This window comes from Myxine glutinosa, chromosome 8, assembly GCF_964187855.1.
Source record: "Myxine glutinosa chromosome 8, kmMyxGlut1.1, whole genome shotgun sequence".
Taxonomy (NCBI): domain Eukaryota; kingdom Metazoa; phylum Chordata; class Myxini; order Myxiniformes; family Myxinidae; genus Myxine; species Myxine glutinosa.
The window spans coordinates 52,050,798-52,074,001 of record NC_136268.1 but is presented as its reverse complement, the minus strand read 5'-3'; the positions used below and the strand labels follow the sequence as shown (position 1 = coordinate 52,074,001).

Genomic DNA, 23,204 nt, shown 5'->3' with positions numbered 1-23,204 from the left:
TCGACATATGAATGAATGAATGAAAATCCTTATGTTCCAAAACCCCAAATTCCATGACCAATACCCCAACATAAAGTTGGAATGACTCAAGATCATGGATGATAACAGCCATCTGATAGATAAAACAAGAAAGAGCAATCAGAGATTGCAGACCCTCGCCAGGATGTGTTTTTAGTGGTGTTTAAGGCTTTTATGTTAAAACAATTATGGCGGCTGAGCCACGTGACCAATGACATCATTTTTTTCTCTCCATCAATTTATCCCTAGATGACGCTCAATAAATTTCATCCTGATCGGATGAAGTTTTGTACTTGTCGAATTATGACGTCATAGTGGAGGGACCTATGACATCGTCATCAACATATGTTATTCCCCATGAAGAGATCTTTACAATGAGCCATGTCTCAATTTTTTTATATTCTGCACTTTCGTGGGATATGGAGGTTCAAAGTTTTTCGGTTTTTCCAAGTACCATGTGACCCATGACGTCATAATTACCATAAAATTATTATATGGGAGGCACACCTATGGTGAAAATTTTCTGTCAATTGGACCAACGGTTGCAGAGAAAATCATATTTATTCTGTGCGGACAAACAGACAGACAAACAAACACACAGACAAACGCACTCAAATGCATTGCCCCCTCCTCTGGCGAGGGTAATAACCTTAAAAACGTGTGCGAATGAGCCAAGACTGGATCAATGTTAACAACTTACAGTAATCACGTCGAGGATGCTGAGTAAACTATGTACACTGTCTCCAGGCCATACTTCTTTGACAACTGCCTCTGGGCCGTCCTGTCCCAAGAGCACAATGAAAAATAGTAAAAAAAAAAAAACAAACAAAAAAAACAACAATAAAAATAAATCATACTCTACTCATTAATGCAACTGTATCAAAAGAAAATTATGAAGTTCTCCATGAACTACCTATCCTCTCTCTTGTACCTGGTAATAACCACAACTATTCATCCAAGATCTGTTCCTCATCCACCTGGCTTAGCTCCTCTAAACATGTTCTTGTACAGCCTCACCCCCGCTGTTCTTGAAAAGCTACAGACCTATATTGCACATAGTCTGGTTTTTCGCTCAGCTCAACTGGCAATCTGCCTCTCACGAAATGATTTGGTCAACAGATATCCTCTGCATCCAATATCCACAACTGCACCCGGGAAAGGATTAAGGCGGTGTGGGAAAAGTTTATCTTTGCATTGAAGATTGAGACAGAGGTCGTGTATATGTGTGTGTATGTATATATATATATATATATATATATATATATATATATATATATATATATATATATATATATATATATATATATATATATATATATTGTTGCGGAAATGAGGATTGTGTTTTTTTTATTGTGTATTATTATTATTGCTTTATTCTGAGCCCTCCTTGCTCCAATGTGTATAAAGGTCAAAGGGCGTTCTGGTAGTTAATTCCATAAAGCATACATTGAAGGACACTATAAAACCCTTGTTCAGTAGTTTATTTCCTTATTATGTGTATCAGGGTAAGGCCTTGTCTTCCATTAAAATGACACTCCATTGCACCAAGTGAAATAGATAGATTCCCTTCATTCCCATTCCCAAAACCTCCATTTCCCCTTTCGTCATGGCCAAGCCAGTGTGTTACCGCTGCAGGTTGTTTTCGCCCCAAAGCCGCCATTGAACATGTGCTTGGGTCGGGGAAGAAAGGCGTGCCCGCCCGTCGTCATCAAGGGCGGAGCCAGAGGGTCGCGCGACCAACCAGGGCCGAGGTGAGCACACCGATGGGCGTGTCCTGAAGGCCAGCGGCTTAATCGCTGGAGGCGCTATAAATAAAGGCGCGCACGCAAGAAGTTGCAAAGAGCTGAGTTGTGTGGTTTTTGGTCAGAGTTGGTCGTCAGTGGTGGTCAGTGGTTGAGTCGAGTGGTTGCGTTGGTTGCGTCGAGTTGTCGGTGGTGAGGAGTGATTGGGCCAAGAGAGAGAGAAAGAGTGGTTGGACCAAGAAAGAGAGAGGAGAGAACCCGTCACGCCAGACCCCCCACCAGCGCGTCGGCTCCACCAAGCAGCTCCGACCCGTGATCCCGCGCACACGACAGGATCGGTGGCATCAGCGGCCGTCAAGGTCCAGCCCGACGTCCCGTGCGGGATCAAGCTCCAGCCAGCTCCGTGCCGTCCTCCCCCTCCAACCACATACCTCCTTCCAGCCAATCCACTCTGCAATTCCCCATTCGTGTACGTGAGTTTGTTCTGTTTGTTCTGTCCATGGAATAAGTTAAGCTTGTATAGTTAAGCTAGTAATTTTCACTGTGTCACCTGCTTTTTCAATGTTCCCTGTACATAACCGTGACTGCTCCTTTTGCTTGTGTGTGTAAATAATAAATCCCGTTACTCTTCTGTACGTCTTCTTCTTCCTCTTTACATTCGGTCGCTTTAGAGTTTTCCATATTGAATATCTGTGGCACGATACGGCCAACGTTCGGGTGAATCGGGGAAACTGTTAGGTCGCGGTGCCATCCGCTCGGCAAACATAACATCCTTAACCGCGGACCGTAACAATATATATATATATATATATATATATATATATATATATATATATATATATATATATATATATATATTGTTGTGGATATGAGAATGTTTTTTGTTTTTTTGTTGTGGTAAAATGTTGTTGTAAAAGGTTGTTGTAAAATATCACCCCTCCTCCCTCCGTTTGTGGTTGTATAAAGGTCAAAGGGCGTTCCCGTAGTTAGTCCATAAAACATACATGCAGGACACGATATATCTTTGTTGATAGTTATATCCTTATTATGTGTATTAGTGTAAGGCTGTGTCTTCCATTAATTGAAATACTCCATTGCACCAAGTGAAATAAGATAGATTCCCTTTCATTCCCATTCCCAAAACCTCCATTTCCAACTGCGTCATTGCCATTCGCATTGCCAACTACAATTGCCGCCATTAAGCATGTGCTCAGCTCGGGGAAGTAGGGCGTGCCCGCCCATCGTCATCAAGGGCGGAGCCAGAGGGCCGCGCCGACCAATCAGGGCCGAGGCGAGCTGACCGATGGGCGTGTCCTGGACACTAGTGGCTTGATCGCCTGAGGCGCTATAAAAGCGCGCGCGCAAGAGCCGAGTGGGTGGTTGGACCAAGCAAGAGAGAAAGAAGTGGTTGGACCAAGCAAGAGAGAAAGAAGTGGTTGGACCAAGCAAGAGAGAAAGAAGTGGTTGGACCAAGCAAGAGAGAAAGAAGTGGTTGGACTAAGCAAGAGAGAAAGAAGTGGTTGGACAAAGCAAGAGAGGGAGAGGTGAATTGAAAGAGTTGAGTAAGGGATCCCTGAAAGAGCAGCTTCAGCCACCGCAGCTTCAGCCACCGCAGCTTCAGCCACCGCAGCTTCAGCCACCGCAGCTTCAGCCACAGCAGCTTCAGCCACAGCAGCTTCAGCCCCAGCAGCTTCGGGGCCTTGACGGCAGTTTCGAGCGGGGCCGCAAAGGAACGGCGGCTGCTAAACGCGCCGATCGAGAAAGGGCGGCGGCTGCTCATCCCCGACCCGACCGTGCTGCGGTGCCAGCTGAACCTTCCCCCCCCCCCCCCCCCCCTCCAGCCATCCACCTCCTGCCATTCCTGTCATCATTGCCCGCGTGAGTCTGTCTTTTGTTTGTTCTGTCCTGGGTTAATTAAGACTGTAGGTAAGCTAGCGTTGCACTGTGTCTCTGAGTTCTTCTGTATATTATTTTATGATCTTCCCTTCTCCTTGGTTTTTTTGGTCTTGTAAATAGTAAATAAATTATATTTGTATTCCTTACCCTTTGTCTTTCTTCTTCTTCACATCCTTCACTTTAGTCTTTTCCCCATTGAATATCTGTGGCACGATTTTGGCCAACGTTCAGGAATCGGGTTAGTCGGGGTAACTGTTAGGGCCGCGGTGCCATCCGCTCGGCAAAACAACATCTTATCCGCGGTCCGTAACAATATATATATATATATATATATATATATATATATATAGTAGTCACACATGCAGGCAAGCACACATCCAAATTATGGAGATGGCAATCAATGACACACACACACACACACACACACACACACACACACACACACACACACACACACACACACACACACACACACACCCCCTACATACTTGCAGGTATATATTTCCTTCCCACTTTCCCCTAAACCTCCAATATGATTAATGCTCGTTACATTGAGATGATGCCACACTGCTCCACTCTCAGGACGTCACTTTCTACGCTGTCACCTCATTCTTTCACAAGCTTAGATTTTGCGTAAATAAACGAAATTTATGAAGGAAGAGAATAGAAACAAAGTGTATGTAAGAAGAATATGAAGAAAAAGTGAGAAGATGGCCTCTGCTAATAGTTTGAGTTATAATGAAGAGGGAGAAGAGGAATCGGCAGAGAGGAAAAGATCAAGTTTTAAAAAGTAACAATTTTATCATCAAACTTTTTCACTCGGTTCAATCACTCAAACTTTTGGCCTTCACCATCAACCACGGTTTTTCTTGGGCAACCCAGAATCCAAATTGGTCCATTATCCAAACTCTTTCCTTGGCAAATCTTAACTTTTATCAGCTTATTAGGTCTTAATCCACCATTGGATAACATACTGCTCCCCCCTTGGGCTTGCACCCCTGCCTAACACCTTGCATTTCATGATGCTGTGGAAGCAAAGGCCTTCACAATCAATGGAATCTCCCATGACAAAGCCAAGTTTCTGGACCTGTTACTCTCACATGACACGACATGTCTGGTGGCCTGTCTTCTTCCGCCCTCTTGTCTGATTGTGCACCATCTGACCTTTTCTTGCTCTGTGTTTCCCCGCTCTCTTCCTCGCCCTCTTTTTATTTTTTGTTCCATTTCTGTTTCATCCCTGCTTTTCCCTTGCACTTCTTGCTGTGTTTAAGCTTGTATCCATGTTGTCCACCTCATTCTCTCCCCTTGATCTCAGCTTCCTCAAAATGTCCTCCACCATACCTCTCCGTTGGTGTGTTCACCTCTCTTTCCACCAGGTTCTCCTTCTACCATCTGCTATGTATTCTAGCTCTTTCACGAGCCTCGACTTTCTATATAAAAACAAAATCCCACAAAATGAGATCACAAACATATCCCAACCTATTTTTGTAAATAAATAAATTTTTAATCCAACATGCTGCTGTATTGGCTGATTTGAAAATGATTGTGTGAATGAAATCATACGAATTACACACAGCCTGAGTAATGGTGACTTCCAGCTTGCCCTCTTGCAGCACATAGATGGAATCATCAGGATGTCCAGGCCGAAATATATATTCGCCATCGTGGAACTCCACAAACGCCATATGTTTGCAAAGCTCCAGAAAAAGGGGTTTTTCAAAGTGGCCAAGCACCCTTTGGAAGAAATTTTTTGAAAAAGGTTAGTGGCATAATGTCACAAAAAGCCATTAAAAGAGAGGCATAGTGTTAAAAATAAGCATTTTTTTTTTTAAGGTATGGTATTAAAACAGAGACATGGTGTTCGACGTTAGCTAAATATATACATTTAAAATCAAGAAATACATCCATTTACTGTTTCATACTCCCCCAGCTTCTTTCCTCGTGCTACTGTATTCAGGAACTCCTGCCGGTGTCTGCCTTTCCCCTGTACCACAACCTTCCGCTATTCAAGAGGGATGTAAATAAATCCCCCATCCCTCCCCTCCCACCTCCTGAGAGTCCCCATCATCTGAAATCGAAAAATTGAAGCCCTAGCTATCGTGCGGGATACTGTCTTGTATTCACGTGTCAAGTTTAAGAACAATCAGCCAGATGATAATGGAAGAGTAGCAAAAACAGCAAAAAGTTAACGGATGGACGGACTGACATCCAGACATCACGACCCATTTTATAAGTTCATTTCTTCGAGAATCGAGACGAGATGGCCTATAAAAGTGCCCATGATGATAAAAACACATGAAAACAAGAGAAAGTGAGCTTATGACAAGCTGTTTCATTCAATTTTAATAAAGGTAAAAGACCCTCACCAATACCTACTTATGTCAACCCATCTGATACTTGTTTGCCTAATCTTAAGCCAGTAAGACACCAGGCTTCACACAATCAAACAAGACCTGTTTTCCAAAGCCCACATTTTCAAAATGACCTTAAAGCCCACACAGTAAATGCATACTCTATCAGGCAGTACTTGCTCAGCACACCTCAACTCCAAGGATTTTGTTCCAAGTTTTACAATAAATGCTTTACCTTGCTTGCCATGACCTCTATACCCATATCTGATTGTCCTACCTGTGGTGAAAGATAAAACTATTGTCCACCAGGAGGCCATGGTACACTACTTGTTTTCTCTCCAACAGATTCAACAACCAATTTTTAGCTCATTTCGAAATATAACTACTTTTAGCCAAAATTAAATTAACAAATGCTACACTGTAGGGGTATCTTAATTAAATCTGAAGGTTGTGGACAAAAATAATGGAAACACCAACACTATCACTTAGTAGGGTGTTGGGCCACCACGTGCATCCAGGATGGCAAGGATACGGCATGGCATGGAGTCAACAAGGGTCTAGGACTTGTGCAGGAATGTGGCACCATCTTCCACAAGGAAGTCGTCCAGCTCACATTGGTTTGATTGAGGTGGAAGCCGCTGTCTTGGGAACCTCTCCAGACAGTCCTGCAAATGCTCTATGGGATTGACATCCAGAAGTTGGGAGGGCCATGTAAGAATGGTAACTTTGTCCTTATGCTCCTCAAACCATCCAGTGACAACGTGCCCTGTAGACTTAGCATCGTCACCCTGAAAGACACCACTCCCAGCAGGGACAAAATGCTGCATCATGGGATGCAGATGATCGTCCAGGATGTTAACATAGAGTGCTGCATCAACCCTGCCTTCTAATGGAATGAGTGGACCCAAGCCATGCGAGGAAAACGTGCACCACACCATTATGGAACGGTCAGAACCTTTTAGTGTTGGAACCAGGCACTCAGTGCTGTAGGGCACCTTGGGCTATCACCATACGTGCACACGTCCATTAGTCGAGAACATGGTGAAGGACGACTCATCATACCACATCACATTTATCCACTACTCAGCAGTCCATTGCCTATGCTTTTTGCACCACGAGTCACAAACAGGCATTGCCAAGTGTTGAGTGGTTTGTGTATAGCAACCCGGCTATGGTATCCCGCCCTGTGAATTTCCCTTCTGACTGTTTTGACGATGCAGAATGCTCACGACCGACGTGGAACACCACACAGTTTGCCGATCATTGCTCTCCTGTTTTGTCTCACAGTTGAGTATACGCTTCCACCCACTGTTGTGTCCTTTGATGAGGATGTCTTTCCTTCTTTTTTCCAGACTGACATCACCTTTGAAACAGTTCGTTTCCCATGGCACGTTAGCAATTTCCGCAGACGTCGTCACTGAAGCGCCTGCCAACCACAAACCAACAATTACACCCTGTTCGAAGGCACCGAGCTCTCCTCTTGCGGAATTGCTGGCTCTTAATACTGGATGAACCGCAGCCCGCTTATATATACACGACAAGAGGACTGCCAGGAAGAGATTTCCATATTTCATGCGCCAGTCACGTATGTTGTGTTATCTTGCTATTGATGTTATATGCTGCAGATGTTATGCTGCCATGGATCATGACAAGGTCTGTGTTCATCCTCTTCAACTCTGCTTTAATCGAGATGGTGTTGTGGCATTGGAAGGCATCAAGCACCAACATGCTTCGCTACCTGGACAGCCGGAAGTCTTTTGCGCTTGTTGAAATAAATTAGGAAACCTTCATATATTTACACACCCTGTATATTCTGGATATACAAAGATGAAGACTATTCATGAATTCCAAATAAATGATTGTTTTACATAGAACTAGCGACTATAACCATTAAGGACAGATTACGGAATGGAATGGCATTTGATACAAAGAACAACAACCCCGTCATGAATGAAACATTGGAGACAACAAACCCATGACGGTAGGGATGGTAGTGCTGCCCACCGGGATGACATGACGTCATCCAGTAATGTGAAAATCTAACAAAAGTCTACTTTTGACTAGGCCAAATGGAATAAAGGTAGATTTGGAAGTGAATTTAGATCACTCAAGTAGAATCTACGAAGTTTTGTGAGGATGTGCGAAGTGGTGAAGGAGGATATAGAAAACCGGACATACAGGTGTAGTGGTATACTGTCATATCGATATGGAAAATATTATGGCAAATTAGTTCCATTTTAGCGCTTCTGCTGCAGCAATATTGACCAGTCCCCAACAATCAATGGTATTGTTGTTAAAGTGGTTCAGAAATTCCGTCCTATTAAAACCCTACTCATCCATAATCATGACCGCATAACACAGCGCCTTTGGTCTCGTGACAACATCATAGTTTGTTGTGCTTAGCTTTTATCTCTTATGCTATTATAATGCACTTTGTAATGTTATTACTCTACGAGAAATCTGCAACTCCTAAAGCATCTGCCACAACGAGGCCCAAGGTGAAATGCTTCACGTACCTGACATTCTTGAGCATGTAGAAAACTTCTGATGGTAGATGCGAGTCAGCAGCATCAAATTCGGCCAGGTCTGCCTCAAGCAAAGCCGGGGGTGGTTCTTTGTGCTGAAGGGTTGGAAGCTCTTTGTTGAAACGCAGGAACCTACAGGCAGAATGCAAATTATAGAAGTAAGGAAGACAGGATCATAGAGAGTAAACTTGACCCGTGGGCCGTGGGCACGTTTTGATCCGGCCAATGTGGTGATATTTTGTTCAGTATTTTATGTAGCTATAACGTAGGAAGGGCTGGTAGGATAGCTCCGAGATGAACGCACTCGCCTCAGAGTCTAGTCACTAGCCTCGGGTTTATCTCGACCCAGCTATAAACTGTCATGGTGGTGTTTCACAGGCAGGGAGATGTCATCAATGCGTATGTTGTCCATCGGATGGATGTTAAACTGGGCATCCCATCTGTGGGATTTGTTGGTGGGCGTTAAAGATCCCATCGTGAAGAGTAGTCGGCACCCTGTACAAATTACAAATTATTGAACCCTTAGGCATGCATCCTGAAAACTACATGTACTTGATTCTTTTATTTACTATTTTTTTAAAGGGCCAAATACACAGAGTTAGCAGCACCGTCTCCATTCTGATCCTTAAGCTAAACTTTGACGCCAGAAACGTATTCTCATCAAATATCCCGTGATCTACAGTTCCGCCAAAAGGGGTTATTGACTTATGGGACACCCTTTATAATAGAGGGAAAGTATGTATGTATGTATTTATCATCCAAGAGGATTTGAACGAGGAATCTTAAACTTTTAGGTAGTAATGACTAAGTGCACCATGAAAGGGTAGTGTGAGTTTCCCTTTATTCCATCAAGTTTTGAGAAAAATAAATTGCCTTTCTTGGTATTTTCTTCCTTTAGGGAAGTGGGGGTTGCGAATTTTCACGATAATAACATGGCCAAGCTTAAAACATCATAGGCTAAGCGAGTGTGAAAATGTATAATCAAGATGAAAAGGACTTTGAATACTCCACTATGTAAATACGCACTAGCTTAGATAACTTGAAACATGCTGCCTACGAGAACCACAAAGCATTAACACATTTCTTCCCACAAACAAAACCAGTGGCAATGGACCAGCACTTATGAAATCAGTTGCTGCGACTTTGCCCTTTGGACCTCAACAATAGGCTTCAATATTTTTATCGGTAAACCAAATTAAGTGACCCAATATGCAAATTAGATTCAAATTTCAAGTCATTTGAGTGAATTCTTTTGTGAAGATTGGTGTGGAATTGCAAACTGTAGGCAACTGACATACAGACAAGCAGACAAACAGACTGGACCAACCAATATAACTGTGCATCTTCAATTTCACAAGTAACAGAAAGACAGAGAATTGTCATATTTTATAACAGATTAATTGGCATATGTTACAACAGAGAATTGGTGTATTTTAGGACACACAGAATTGGCGTATTTTATAACAGAGAATTGGTGTATTTTATAACAGATAATTGGCATACCGGTATTTTATAACACAGATAATTGGAATATTCTATAACACAGAGAATTGGAATATTTTATAACAGATAATTGGCATATTTTATAACAGATAATTGGCATATTTTATAACAGATAATTGGCATATTTTAGGACACACAGAATTGGCGTATTTTATAACAGAGAATTGGCATATTTGAAAACAGAGAATTGGCATATTTTATAACAGATAAATTGGCATATTTTATAACACAGATATATAATTGGAATATTCTATAACACAGAGAATTGGAATATTTTATAACACAGATAATTGGCATATTTTATAACAGATAATTGGCATATTTTATAACACAGATATTTGGAATATTCTATAACACAGAGAATTGGAATATTTTATAACAGATAATTGCAATATTTTATAACACAGATAATTGGCATATTTTAGAATGATTTTTTTACAACTTCTGCGAATTGGATGTATTGTATTTTTTTTCCAGCAATAACATCCACATCAATTTATTCTGCCCAGCGGTGCAAGCAGATTTGAAACTCAACCACTTCTTATAATAATTCCCCACTTTCACATAAAAGTAAAAATCTAAGTTGGAGGTAGCCCTCCAAACTCAAAACGTTTCCAGCACACCCAGAGAGTACAATCAACACCTTTCAACCAACCTTGTCTTGTGGTTTTGGAGTGCATAAAATACAGAGCACATATGTAAATTGACTCAGTATTTTTTGATTCTGTAAGGTTGTTCTTCAAGGTAATACTATTGTCTGCATTATAAAACAGGTCCGTCCGTCAGTACCCAAACTACTCCCTCAGTTTTGGAGCTAGCCCCGCCAAACCTTCTCTGGAACGTTTCGGGGTTCCAGCGGATGTTGTAAGGGAGGTAGGAGATTTCATAAATTCTTCAATAAAATTATGATTTCGAAATTGGCTAGATATGGAGCTGCTATCAAATGCGGAAGTGAACAGACTATGACAATGGGCTGGTTTGATAATTATCAATAATGATAATTATCAATATCTCAATACAATCGGGATTTAATACAGTATTTTGTTATAGTATTAATGTATGATTGGAATGTTGCTGCTTGGAATGAAAAAGAGATATTGAGGTCAAATATGAATGAGGAAATGACGTGAAGATTTCTACTTTCTAACCATGACATTCACGGATTTGCCATATGCATATTCGCCATCGACTGGGTATATAATTCAGCCAAGGTACGTTGTTTGCCCAAGTCTTCACGAACCTTTTCTCCATATCTGACATTCGACTGAAGGTGGCACAGGAATGTGAAATTTATTGGTTCATAGTTTCCCATTCGCCATTTTTTCTCAAAGTCATTCAGGAACCGGCTGTCCATTTCTGGCGTTTGACTGAAGGTAGCACAGGAATGTGGAATTTATTGGTTCCATGGTTTAGCATTCACCGTTTCTGCATTGTTTGTTTGCTTGCTTTTGGCTTCCCATCCGTGCATAACATGAGTACCTCACCCCAGTAAAACAACAAACCACTGGGACTTGAAATACACGTTCCCACCAAGAACGGCATTCCACTAGACAAATTTACATAGAGCATACGCATCATCTCCCCCTTCCTGAACTCCCATGATGATGAATTTTCAACACATTGATAAATCTAGCCCGGGCACACCCCAAGTACAAAACTACCAAATTGCAACTCATTATATCCAGCGGTTTAGGAATGCATACAAGTTAAATGTGCATACGCGCACAGACACAATTTCACAATTTTACACACACACACACACACACACACACACACACACACACACACACACACACACACACACACACACACACACACACACACACACACACACACACACACACACACACACACACACACACACACACACACACACACACACACACACACACACATTACATACCCAAAAGTATGTGGACACCCGAACATCACACATCTCATTCCAAATCTATGGGCATAAATATGGAGTTGGTCCCCCCACCCCACCACTTTTGCTGTCATAACAGCCTCCACTCTTCTGGGAAGGCTTTACATGAGATGGTAGAACATAGATGCGGGGTATTTGCTAGCGTTCAGCCACAAGAGCATTAGTGAGGTTGGGCACTGATGTTGGGCGATTAGGCCTGCCTAGATGTCGGCGTTCCAATACATCCCAAAGGTGGTCGATGGGGTTGAGGTCAGGGCTCTGTGCAGGTCAGTCAAGTTCTTCCACACCGATCTCAACAAACCATTTCTGTATGGACCTCGCTTTCTGCACGGGGGCATTGTCATGCTGAAACAGGAAAGGGCCTTCCCCAAACTGTTGCCACAAAGTTGGAAGCACACAATCGTCTAGAATGTCATTGTATGCTGTAGCGTTAAGATTTCCCTTCACTGGAACTAAGGGGCCGAGCCTGAACCATGAAAAGCAGCTCCAGACCATTATTCCTCCTCCACCAAACTATACAGTTGGCACTATGCATTCAGACAGTTGCATTCTCCTGGCATCTGCCAAACCCAGATTCATCCACCGGACTGCCAGGTGGTGAAGCGTGATTCATCACTCCAGAGAACACATTCCCACTGCTCCAGAGTCCAATGGTGGTAAGCTTTACACCACTCCAGCCGACACTTGGCATTGTGCATGGTGATCTTAGGCTTGTGTGCGGCTTCTCAGCCATGGAAGCCCATTTCATGAAGCTTCCAACGAACAGTTGTTGTGCTGACGTTGCTTCCAGAGGCAGTATGGAACTCAGTAGTAAGTGTTGCAACCGAGGACAGACGATTTTTACACGCTACACGCTTCAGCACTCTGCGGTCCCATTCTGGGAGCTTGTCTGGCCTACCATTTCTCAGCTGAGCCGTTGTTGCTCTGAGACGTTTCCACTTCAAAATAACAGCACTTACAATTGACCAGGGCAGCTCAAGCAGGGCAACAATTTGACGAACTGACTTGGTGGAAAGTTGGCATCGTATGACGGTGTCACGTTGAAAGTCACTGATCTCTTCAGTATGGCCCGTTTTACTGCCAATGCTCGTCTATGGAGATTGCATGGCTGTATGCTTGATTATATATACACAACCATCAGCAATGGGTGTGGCTCAAATAGCCGAATCCACTAATTAGAAGGGGTGTCCGCATACTTTTGGTCATGTAGTATATATATGTATACATATATATATATATATATATATATATATATATATATATATATATATATATATATATAGTCACGTGAAAAAGTAAGTACACCCCATGTAAAGTTTTGACTTTTTCAACATATTTCAACATACATACAGCTATTTGATCTTCATTTCAACAATATTGATAGATAAAGGTGATATAATATCACAAATATCATGAAACATTTACATTTTGGAGTCCATTGTATAATTTAAATAAACATAAATGCAAATTTCGCATGTGGAAAAAGTAAGTACACCCCATGAAATGTATTTTATCTTTTTAACATATGTGGACATATCAACATTTGATCTTCATTTAAACAGTATCTATAGATAAAGGTGATCTAATTGAACAAAAAACAATGAGAAATTGACTTTGCAATAATTTATTCAACAAAAAATTAACACAGATGCCATTTCCTTCTGTGGAAAAAGTAATTACACCCTTGGCTCTAATAGGTGGTATTGCCCCCTTTGGCAGAAACAACCTCAAGTCGGCGTTTCTTATAACTGTCGACCAGTCTCTGACATTGACTGGGAGAATTTTTTGCCCACTCCTCCATGCAGAATTATTTTAGCTGTGCGATGTTTGAGGGGTTTCTTGCATGCACAGCTCGTTTCAAATCCCCCCACAACATCTCGATGGGATTTAGGTCCGGGCTTTGACTTGGCCATTCCAGAACCCTCCATTTCTTTCTTTTCAGCCATTCCTTGGTGGATTTACTGGTATGTTTAGGGTCATTGTCATGTTGCAAGGTCCACCTTCAGTTGAGCTTCAACTTCCCGACAGATGGCCTCACATTATCCGCAAGCACCCTCTGGTACAATGAAGAATTCATAGTGGATTCTATGATGGTGAGCTGCCCAGGCCCTGATGCAGCAAAGCTGCCCCAAACCATAATATTTCCACCACCATGCTTTACAGTTGGTATCAGGTTCTTGTGGCCAAATGCTGTCTTTAGTTTTCGCCAAACATGTCTTCTGGTACTGTGGCGAAATAGCTCTACCTTTGACTCAACTGTCCAGAGCACATTGTTCCAGAAGTGCTGGTCTTTGCCGAGGTGTTTATTGGCAAACTTTAGTCTTGCCCTGATGTTCTTTCTGGACAGCAAAGGTTTCCTCCTGGCACACCTCCCATGTAGATCAAATTTGTGCAGCCCCTTTCTAATGGTAGACTCGTGCACTTTGACATCAACAGTGGCAAGAGCTACCTGTAGGTCCCATGATGACATTCTGGGGTTCTTAAACACTTCTTTCAGCATCTTGCGGTCTGCTCTCGGGCTGAACTTGCTGGGGCGGCCTGGCCTGAACAAGTTGGCAGTTGTTTGGAATCTTCTCCACTTGTAGATGATCTTCCAGACAGTCGAATGATTGATTTCAAATTGTTTGGAGATCTTTTTAAATCCCTTCCCAGACTCGTAGGCATCTATAACCTTCTTTCTGAAGGCATAAGAGAGCTCTTTTGATCTAGGCATGGTGACACCACACACTTCCACAACAAAGAGCAAACCAAACTCAATGTCTGAGGTTTAAATAAGACAGGTTCCTCAGAGATCCTCTCTAATGATGTTCTTATCATTTGCACCTGAGCTTGTTCACCTGATTCCGTGCCTTCACGCCTTCATCACCTCCCGTCTGGACTACTGCAATAGCCTCCTCTATGGTTCACCCTCAAAAATCACCAATAAACTCCAATACATTCAGAACTCCGCTGCCCGTCTACTCACCCATTCCCGGACCCGTGACCACATCACCCCCGTTCTTTACAAGCTTCACTGGCTCCCCATCCCCCAGAGAATCCAGTACAAAATCCTCCTCTTGACATACAAGGCCATCCATAACCTGGCCCCATCCTACCTGGCTGACCTCCTCTCCAGACACACTCCCACCAGCCACCTCCGCTCTGCTGGTACCAACCTCCTGACCCCCTCCATCCGGACCAAATTCAGATCCTGGGGGGACAGGGCCTTCTCCATCGCTGCTCCCACCCTCTGGAACTCACTACCTCACACCATCAGAGACTCCTCCTCACTCACCACATTCAAAACATCACGAAAGACCCACCTGTTCAACACTGCATTCAACATTCAACCCACAGCATTTAACCCCTGACTATCTCTTCTCCTTCTCCCTCCTTTTGCTTTCAATATTTCCCTATTGATTCTTGTCTTTTTGTAATTGTTGTTTTCATGTATTGTTATGCATTATGTTTTCCACTCTGTCAAAGCGCCTTTGGGCTTCTTGAAAAGCGCTATACAAAATAAATGAATTATTATTATTATTATTGATTCTAATTTTAGGTATTTGAAGTAGTGATAAATGTCGGGGTGTACTTACTTTTTCCACATGCGAAATTTGCATTTATGTTCATTTAAATTATACAATGGACTACAAAATGTAAATGTTTCATGATATTTGTTATATTATATCACCTTTATCTATCAATATTGTTGAAATGAAGATCAAATAGCTGTATGTTGAAATATGTTGAAAACGTCAAAACTTTACATGGGGTGTACTTACTTTTTCACATGACTGTATATATATATTGTGTTGCAGTTTTGTGAAAACCACTAAAAAGTAATGGCAACCACCCTACAGGTCCATTAGAATAGTAATTTCATAGCAGACCATTATCTTCGTCCCTTTCTCTTATTTCGGGCTATTATGTCTTTATGCATTGGGGAAAGGGTCCTCCTCTCAGAAGGGATAATTTACCAGGCAATGCACCAGGCTCCAAGGCACACCATGGTGTCCAGGTTCAGAAACCCACCAAACATGTCCTGAATTATTTTGGGGGAGCTTGTGAGGCGGAGTAACTGGGCAGGCCCCACCAATCGGGAGCCAGGAGACGTCAAAGAATCTCCCCCTCCCTCGACGAGGGTGAACAAAGAGAGATTCAAGACAGATTCTCTCTCTGGCCACTCTCTCTCGGTCCACTCAGAACATGGACCTTTTGCTCTTGGCTGGTCTCCCTCTCGCAGGCCTCTACACCTGCATTATTCGAGTATGGGCCTGCCTCTTGTCCACTCACCACGTGTCTGCAAGATTGCTACACTCTGGGCCTGTCTCTGTCTCTGTCTCTGTCTCTGTCTCTGTCTCTGTCTCTGTCTCTCTCTGTCTCTCTCTCTCTCTCTCTCTCTCTCTCTCTCTCTCTCTCTCTCTCTCTCTCTCTCTCTCTCTCTCTCTCTCTCTCTCTCTCACAACAAGGAGCTCAAGCTCGCCATTGTTGGTGCATTTGGTGCACTGGGTTTGGTATGCGCTTTTGAAGAAAGTGAGGAACTCTTGGCTGTGTGGGCAGCATGGTGAGGGAGGAAGAAGAGCGTGTGGCTCTCAGTCTTTTGCTCGCTCTTTATCCTGGTTGTACCGGTGGACGGCTGCTTCGTGCCCGTGGCCACTGGTAGAGTGAATTTTGGAGCCTTTGTGAGACTTGGAATAAACGTAGAAGGAGGTGTGGTTGATCTGTGGTGCTGTTCGGGGAAGCTGTGGCTGCGCTGTGCTTTCTGGCAAGGAGTGAGAGGAGGACGTCTTGCCTCCGCTTCGTGGCTCTGAGTGCTCGCGTAGTTGACCGGTGCCATTGTGGACGCTTCGACGCTCGGTCCTTTCGCCAACTGACCGGACCCGTTCAACGACCACCAAGCATCCAAAAGTCCTTGGTGAGGCCGGAGCTGAGTGTCGGCCAACTAAGAACATTTATTGTTCATTTATCTTTCCCTTGTCCGTATTTGTGTCAGCCTGGAGGGTCCCTCGAGTTAGATTTATAGGTTTACCATTTATAGGTTTCTTATAGGATTTATAGGTTTATTCATTTTTATTGTCTTACCTCAATTTCATTAAATTTATTATTGTGCATTTCATTTGTCGTATTGTTGATTTTCCTTGTATCGTTTGTGTTTGTGGGTTCGAGGAATAAACCCCGTGATTTCGTCCATGCAGGTAAGCACCCTGGTTTCCTTCTCCCACGCACGACGGACTGACCGCCAATTTTCGGCTTGACCGCCTCGGAGTTAAAACTGTACGGCTATCTGCCACCCATGATCTTAATCACCGGCGACACGACAGTATATTTACTAATTTACTTCACTTAAAATAGAAGATCAGATTGAAACGAGAACATTAGGAAAATCTGCATTATCAATGTTCTAATCTTCAACAATCGCATTCTGAGCACCGAATGTGGGTACAACAGCAGCACGAGGATAAAGAGGTGTGGATAATTAGCGCAGAAATCTTCATACTTACTTCTTGGCAAGGTTCAGCATTTTTTGCCGCCGACGTTGCCTGCTGCGTTGCAAGGAAGTATTACTGTCTACGAGAGCCGAGGTCGACTGTGACACCTGCAGAACACAGCACATCAGTACTTTAATAGCAAATTTGGAAACAGTGCAAGCTTTCCTACACAAAGTAAAGCAACCTGTACATATTCGAAATGTCCAATTTATATAAATGATAAATTGGAGAATCTTCATTTAGGGTCAATTGCTCAATTTAGTCAGAAGAATAACAGCTCCAACTGAAATTTCAAAGTTGACATCATTCCAAAATATCAAAGCTCGAGTAATATTGCATTAGTCTAAATTTGTTCTTGCAAGTCGAGATCTGATTGCATACTGCAGTTACAACAGCTCTTCACATGCTACCACCATAGTATTGTGCAAAGAATACTATCCACGTCATCAAACTTCTATCACGCTCCTTACACAATAATTTTTACATTTTAAAGCCACCAAGATCACTCTCCTCCCATAATACTCTATACATATCCACCACCTGCTCCACTAGTGATAACCTGTCAGTCTTCCACTCTCACAACCTCTTTGGACAATCATCTCGACATTATTAAAGCACTTGTCGATTTTTTTTTTTTTACATCAATTGGCGTTGAGCCTGGTGTTGGCTTAGCGGTTTTGGCGCAGACTTGGGATCCTAGGATCCTGAGTTTGAATCCCGGTCGATCGGCCCGCAAGGCTAACCCCCACTCTAGTGGGGAAAAATGGCCTTAAAACGATCATTCATTCATTTTTCATTCAATTGGTGTTAAGATCGAGTCTCTTGGGTCTCACCTTCCGCATTATCTTGCGTCCATAGAACAGAACTTTATCCCTTTTCCGAAAGCGATAGCGAGGTCTTTGAAGGTCTGCCACAAGATAAACATTATTGGTCAACAAGAGATGGTATACAAAAAAGGAAATTGAAACAAAATTGCTTAGAGCATCAACAATTAGTATTTGTTAAAGCATTACATTAAAGTCATGAGGCTCTCGTGTAAAAACCTCATGGTATTTTTTATCTTCTCAATGAATCTAACACTTCCCCACCCACTTTGTAAATGTTATATATTGATGGCCTGTTATTGTGTCAACAGGCAAGTTGTACAAATATAAATTTATCAACAGGCAAGTTGAATAAATTTTAATCCAACAAGTTCTCTTTCAGAAAATGTAGCCACCGTTTATCTCTATCTGGCGTATTTTAGAATGATTCTTACATCTGGGAATTTAATGTACTATATTTTTAGCAATAACATTCAGTTCTCAAGTTATTCTGTCCAGTGGTGCAGGAGTGTAATAGCAGGTGATACTCACCCACCTCTTGTAATAATTTCCCACTTTCACATAAAAATATTAAGTTTTTTTACAACCTTTTCCCTATCTACCATATAAAATGTAATGTCAGTTTGTGTGTTTGTACAGATGTACAAAGATACGCGAGAGATCTCGCGAGATCACGGCGAGGTCACGTCTTTTCGAAGCTGCTCCATGCGCTCACGCTCTCGAAGCTAAGTGATCTATCACAATCGTGTTTTTGTCGAGACTGTATCTATCTTTCGGTGTGTGTACCTATAGCGTATCTTTTGGAAAATTTTCGGTGCTAATTTTTCGTACATGTATACACAATCGTCGGTTAATTGTATCGAGTATTCTGCGGCCTAGTACTCGTAGGCTTAGACTACCATACCGTCTCCGACCTTGTGGTTTCGTTTTTCTCTCAGCGATTCGTCGAATGCGCTGAAATTATTTTCGTTCTCTGTTTCGTCCCAGTCGTTCACCCCGTACCTCCTTGTTTAATATCTGTACTCACAAAAAAAAAAAACCCCAAAAAAATATTTCCTTCCCAGGTCTTATTCGTTTATTTGTTGTTCTTTTTGTTCGTTCGTTCTTCGTTCGCAATCACGCGGTTAGAAATGTATAATCTCTCCCCTGAACAACTATTTTCTCTCATATATTATAACACCCTTTTCTTCTTTTCCTACAAAAGGATGCTTTCGTCTTGCTCACCAAATCTATTCATTCCAAAAAATATATATAATACCATCTCTTACAGTTCCTCCTTTCTACATTCCCTAAACTATCCAGAACTCCACCCCTCCTCCAGTGTCCTCAAACGTATTTTTGACTCGAAGGTCTCAAACCCATTTTGCAAAAAATGTTCGTTTCCCATGAATCGTACACTTTTCAAAATCCAATCTCACCCCTCCCCTCCAAATCCTCCCCATCACCCATCCCTTTCAAATCTCCCCCCTTGCCCCTTCCCTCCCCTCTCTCCTAAACTCCCCCCACACCCCTCCCCTCCGAGACTCTCCCTCGCTCCTCCCCTCTTAGACTCCCCTTTCACCCCTCCTCCTCAAAGCATCCTCCCTGCTTCTTCCCCCTTCCAACTTTCACCTTCATCTCCCCAAACCTTCTGCCTTGCTCTTCCCCCTCCTCAAATAACACCTCACTGTGCCTCACCCAATCTCCATCAAACCTTTTGTCTGCCCCATTCTTCCCTTTCTCCAAGTTATTCTGAAATCTCTGAAATCTCTGACACACCTTCAACAGCTCTCCCTACCTCTTCCTCCTCTTCCACATCTTACCCTACCCCTCCCCCCCCCCCCTGTTCTGGACCCGATGCTCCCCCTTCCTCTTCATTAACGGTATGGACCTCAAACATCCGGGGCCTTCGCTCAAACTTGACTGACCTCTCCATACGGGTTGCTTCTGACAAACCAGATGTGATCTGCTTAACAGAAACTTTCCTCCTTCATGATGTCTCTGATGCCTTGGTATCTCTCCCAGGTTACTCCCTCCTCCGGTATGATAGACCTGAGCCTCGTCCTGGAGGTGGGGTTGCTATCTTTATAAAAAAACTCTTCCTCACTCGCCCTCCACTGCCCTCTCTCCACCTCACCCCCAGGAATACCTTTGGCTACGGCTTCCCCTTCGCTCCCACCTTTTGTTCATATGTGTGTTGTACCGTCCACCAAACAGCGATGACTCCATCTACATCTCACTGTCTGAAAATATGGACCAACTTCTATCTACCCATCCCAACTCTCTCTTCCTCATATGTGGTGATTTCAATTGTCACCATGCCAGTTGGCTGGGTGTGGGTACCTCTCTCACCAGCCATGGCTCTTCAGCAAAGGACTTCTGCGACTCACTGGGACTGACACAATCTGTCAATTTCCCGACCCGGATCTCAGTCAACGGAGCATCTTCTCTTCTGGATTTGGTTATGACAAACTTCCCTGAAAATGTCTGCTGCTCTTCTTCTGCTCCAATCGGCTCATCTGATCATGTGCTTGTCAAAGTGGACATCTCTCTGACCATTCTCAGAGAGCCTCCTCAGCGTCGACGAGTCTGGCATTTCACTCAGGCCAACTGGCACGGTCTTCAAGCAGCCATCAATCATCTGGACTGGTCTCCCATCTCTACCGCCTCTGACATCAACTCATCCTGGGAATTCTTTCAAAGTAAATTGCTCTCTCTCATGCACAGATTTATACCATCTCGTCTTCAGTTGTCATACCCTTCCTCCCGTCCATGGTACACGGAATCTTGTGGTGAGGCTGTTGCCCTGAAACAACTTGCTTTCGTCTCCTGGAAAGCAAATCCAACGGAAGGAAATCTCATTTCCTTTCACAAAGCCCGAAACAAGTGTGTGTCCACCCTCAGGAGAGCCAGGAAACAATATCTCACCATTCTCAAGACCGAACTCTTATCTGTCTCCCTCTTCCAAATCCTGGTGGCGTCTGGTCAAATCTGTTTCTGGTGTTTGTTCCCCCTCCATCCCCTCCCTCACCTCAAACGGCTTAACGGCTGACTCCGCACGTGAAAAAGCTGAATGCCTCAACTCTGTGTTTGCCTCTAAATCTTGTGTCCCAAACCCATCCCTCTCTGTACCCACCGTACCCAGTCGTACCCAGCTGCTCCTGGACTCTGTGTCCTTTCCTCCTGACAAGGTGGAAAAGTTTCTGTCAACCCTCGACTCTGATTCTGCAACTGGTCCAGACGGCATCAGCCCACGGGTCCTAAAATCATGTTCTTCTGCTCTTTCACTCCCTCTTTCTGTTCTCTTCACCCTCTCTTTTGCTCAAGGTCATCTGCCATCTGCTTGGAAATCAGCCAACATCACCGCTTTGCACAAAAAAGGTGCAAAAACAGATCCCAGCAACTACAGACCAATCAGCCTTCTCCCAATTATCAGCAAAGTCATGGAATCCATCATTGCTTCAGACATTAAATCTTTCCTCTTCTCCAATGGCTTGATCTCTGATCATCAATTTGGTTTCAGACCTGGTCACTCTACTCTGGACATGCTGCTTCTGCTTTCTCAACAATGGATGGAGGTCCTCAACGCCAAACAGGAAATTAGAGCTGTCTCCCTTGACATTTCACGTGCCTTCGATACGGTCTGGCACCCTGCTCTGCTCACCAAACTCTCCTCCTTTGGTATCCATGGAAATCTCCATGCATGGCTGGCGGACTTCCTCTCTGGTCGTAGTCAACGTGTGGCCCTGAATGGGTTTCTCTCATCTCCTCTTCCTGTTCAGGCTGGAGTTCCCCAAGGTAGTGTTCTGGGCCCTGTGCTTTTTCTGGTCTTCATCAATGATCTCTCTGACTCTCTTGAAAATCCTCTCTATCTCTTTGCTGACGACTCTACTCTCTGTCGCTCCATTCCTCATCCCTCAGATCGGCAGTCTGCAGCCTCCTCACTCTCTGCAGACCTGGACAAAATCACAGACTGGTCAAACAAGTGGAACATGTCTTTCAATCCTGACAAATCTCACACTCTTACAATGTCTCTCCGAAAGGACCGACTGGACAACCCTCCCATCTACCTTCTCAACAATCCTCTCCAAGAAGTTCTGTCGCTCAAGCTTTTGGGTCTCACTATCTGCCATGATATTTCTTGGGAAAACCACATTTCCAAGCTGGCCTCCAAAGCCAGTCGCCGACTGGGCATCCTCCGTCGTGCGAAGTCCTTCCTTGGCACACCTGAGCTCCTCACCACATACAAGGCTTTCATCCGCAGCTCAATCGAATACTGTTCCCCCCTCTGGGCTGGTGCTCCTGCCTCACACCTTGCTCGGCTTCACGCTGTTGAGGCCAAAGCTTTCAGAATCATTGGAATCTCCTGCGATGTAGTCAACACCGAGGGCCTTTCACTCACTCACCGCAGGCAGGTTGGTGGTCTTTCTGTCTTCTACCGACTCCTCTCCGGCCTTGCTCCCCCAGCTCTCTCTGTGCTCTGTCCCCCCAATATTCCTTCAGGTCGCACAAGATCTGCCTGCAACCCTCTTATGGTTAAACTGCCAAAGTCTAGGCTCTCTGCTCACCTTCACTCTTTCATTCCCCTTTTCTCCCGCCTCTGGAACAAACTCCCCCACTCCCTTCAATCCCACTCCTCCCTCCAGGTCTTTAAAACAGCTGTTCACCACCATCTCTTATCTTCCCCCATCGAAAACCTTGATCTTTTCTACCCCCGGTAATTCACCCCAGAGTCCTTGCAGTGTTCATATGTTTTATTCCTCTCCCACCTCCCCCCAAGTCCTCCCGATGTCCCTGCTCTCAAATGTTGTGTTTGTGTCCTTCCCCCTCTTCCCCCTCTCTTTTGTGTCCTTCCCCCTCTCTCCCCATCTTGTCTGCCGCTCCCCTTGTTTTTTGTGTTTTGTGTGTCGGTTTTGTGTGTCGGTTTGTCTTTTTGTGTGATTAATGTTAGCTCTTTCACGAGCCTCGATC

General features: G+C 43.7%; 1 protein-coding gene across 12 annotated transcripts in view; it reads right to left on the bottom strand.

Annotated features, from left to right (window-relative positions):
• LOC137432502 (patatin-like phospholipase domain-containing protein 7) overlaps positions 1-23,204 on the bottom strand; it is a 170,660-nt gene that overhangs the window by 141,525 nt on the left and 5,931 nt on the right. For all 12 annotated transcript variants that reach the window (XM_068124495.2, XM_068124501.2, XM_068124503.2 and 9 more), the window contains 5 exons: positions 18,264-18,337; positions 17,443-17,537; positions 8,524-8,664; positions 5,231-5,390; positions 719-799 (listed from right to left, as the gene is read on the bottom strand). In XM_068124495.2, the coding sequence (XP_067980596.2) occupies positions 719-799; positions 5,231-5,390; positions 8,524-8,664; positions 17,443-17,537; positions 18,264-18,337 (551 nt within the window). The remainder of the gene's footprint in view (positions 1-718; positions 800-5,230; positions 5,391-8,523; positions 8,665-17,442; positions 17,538-18,263; positions 18,338-23,204) is intronic.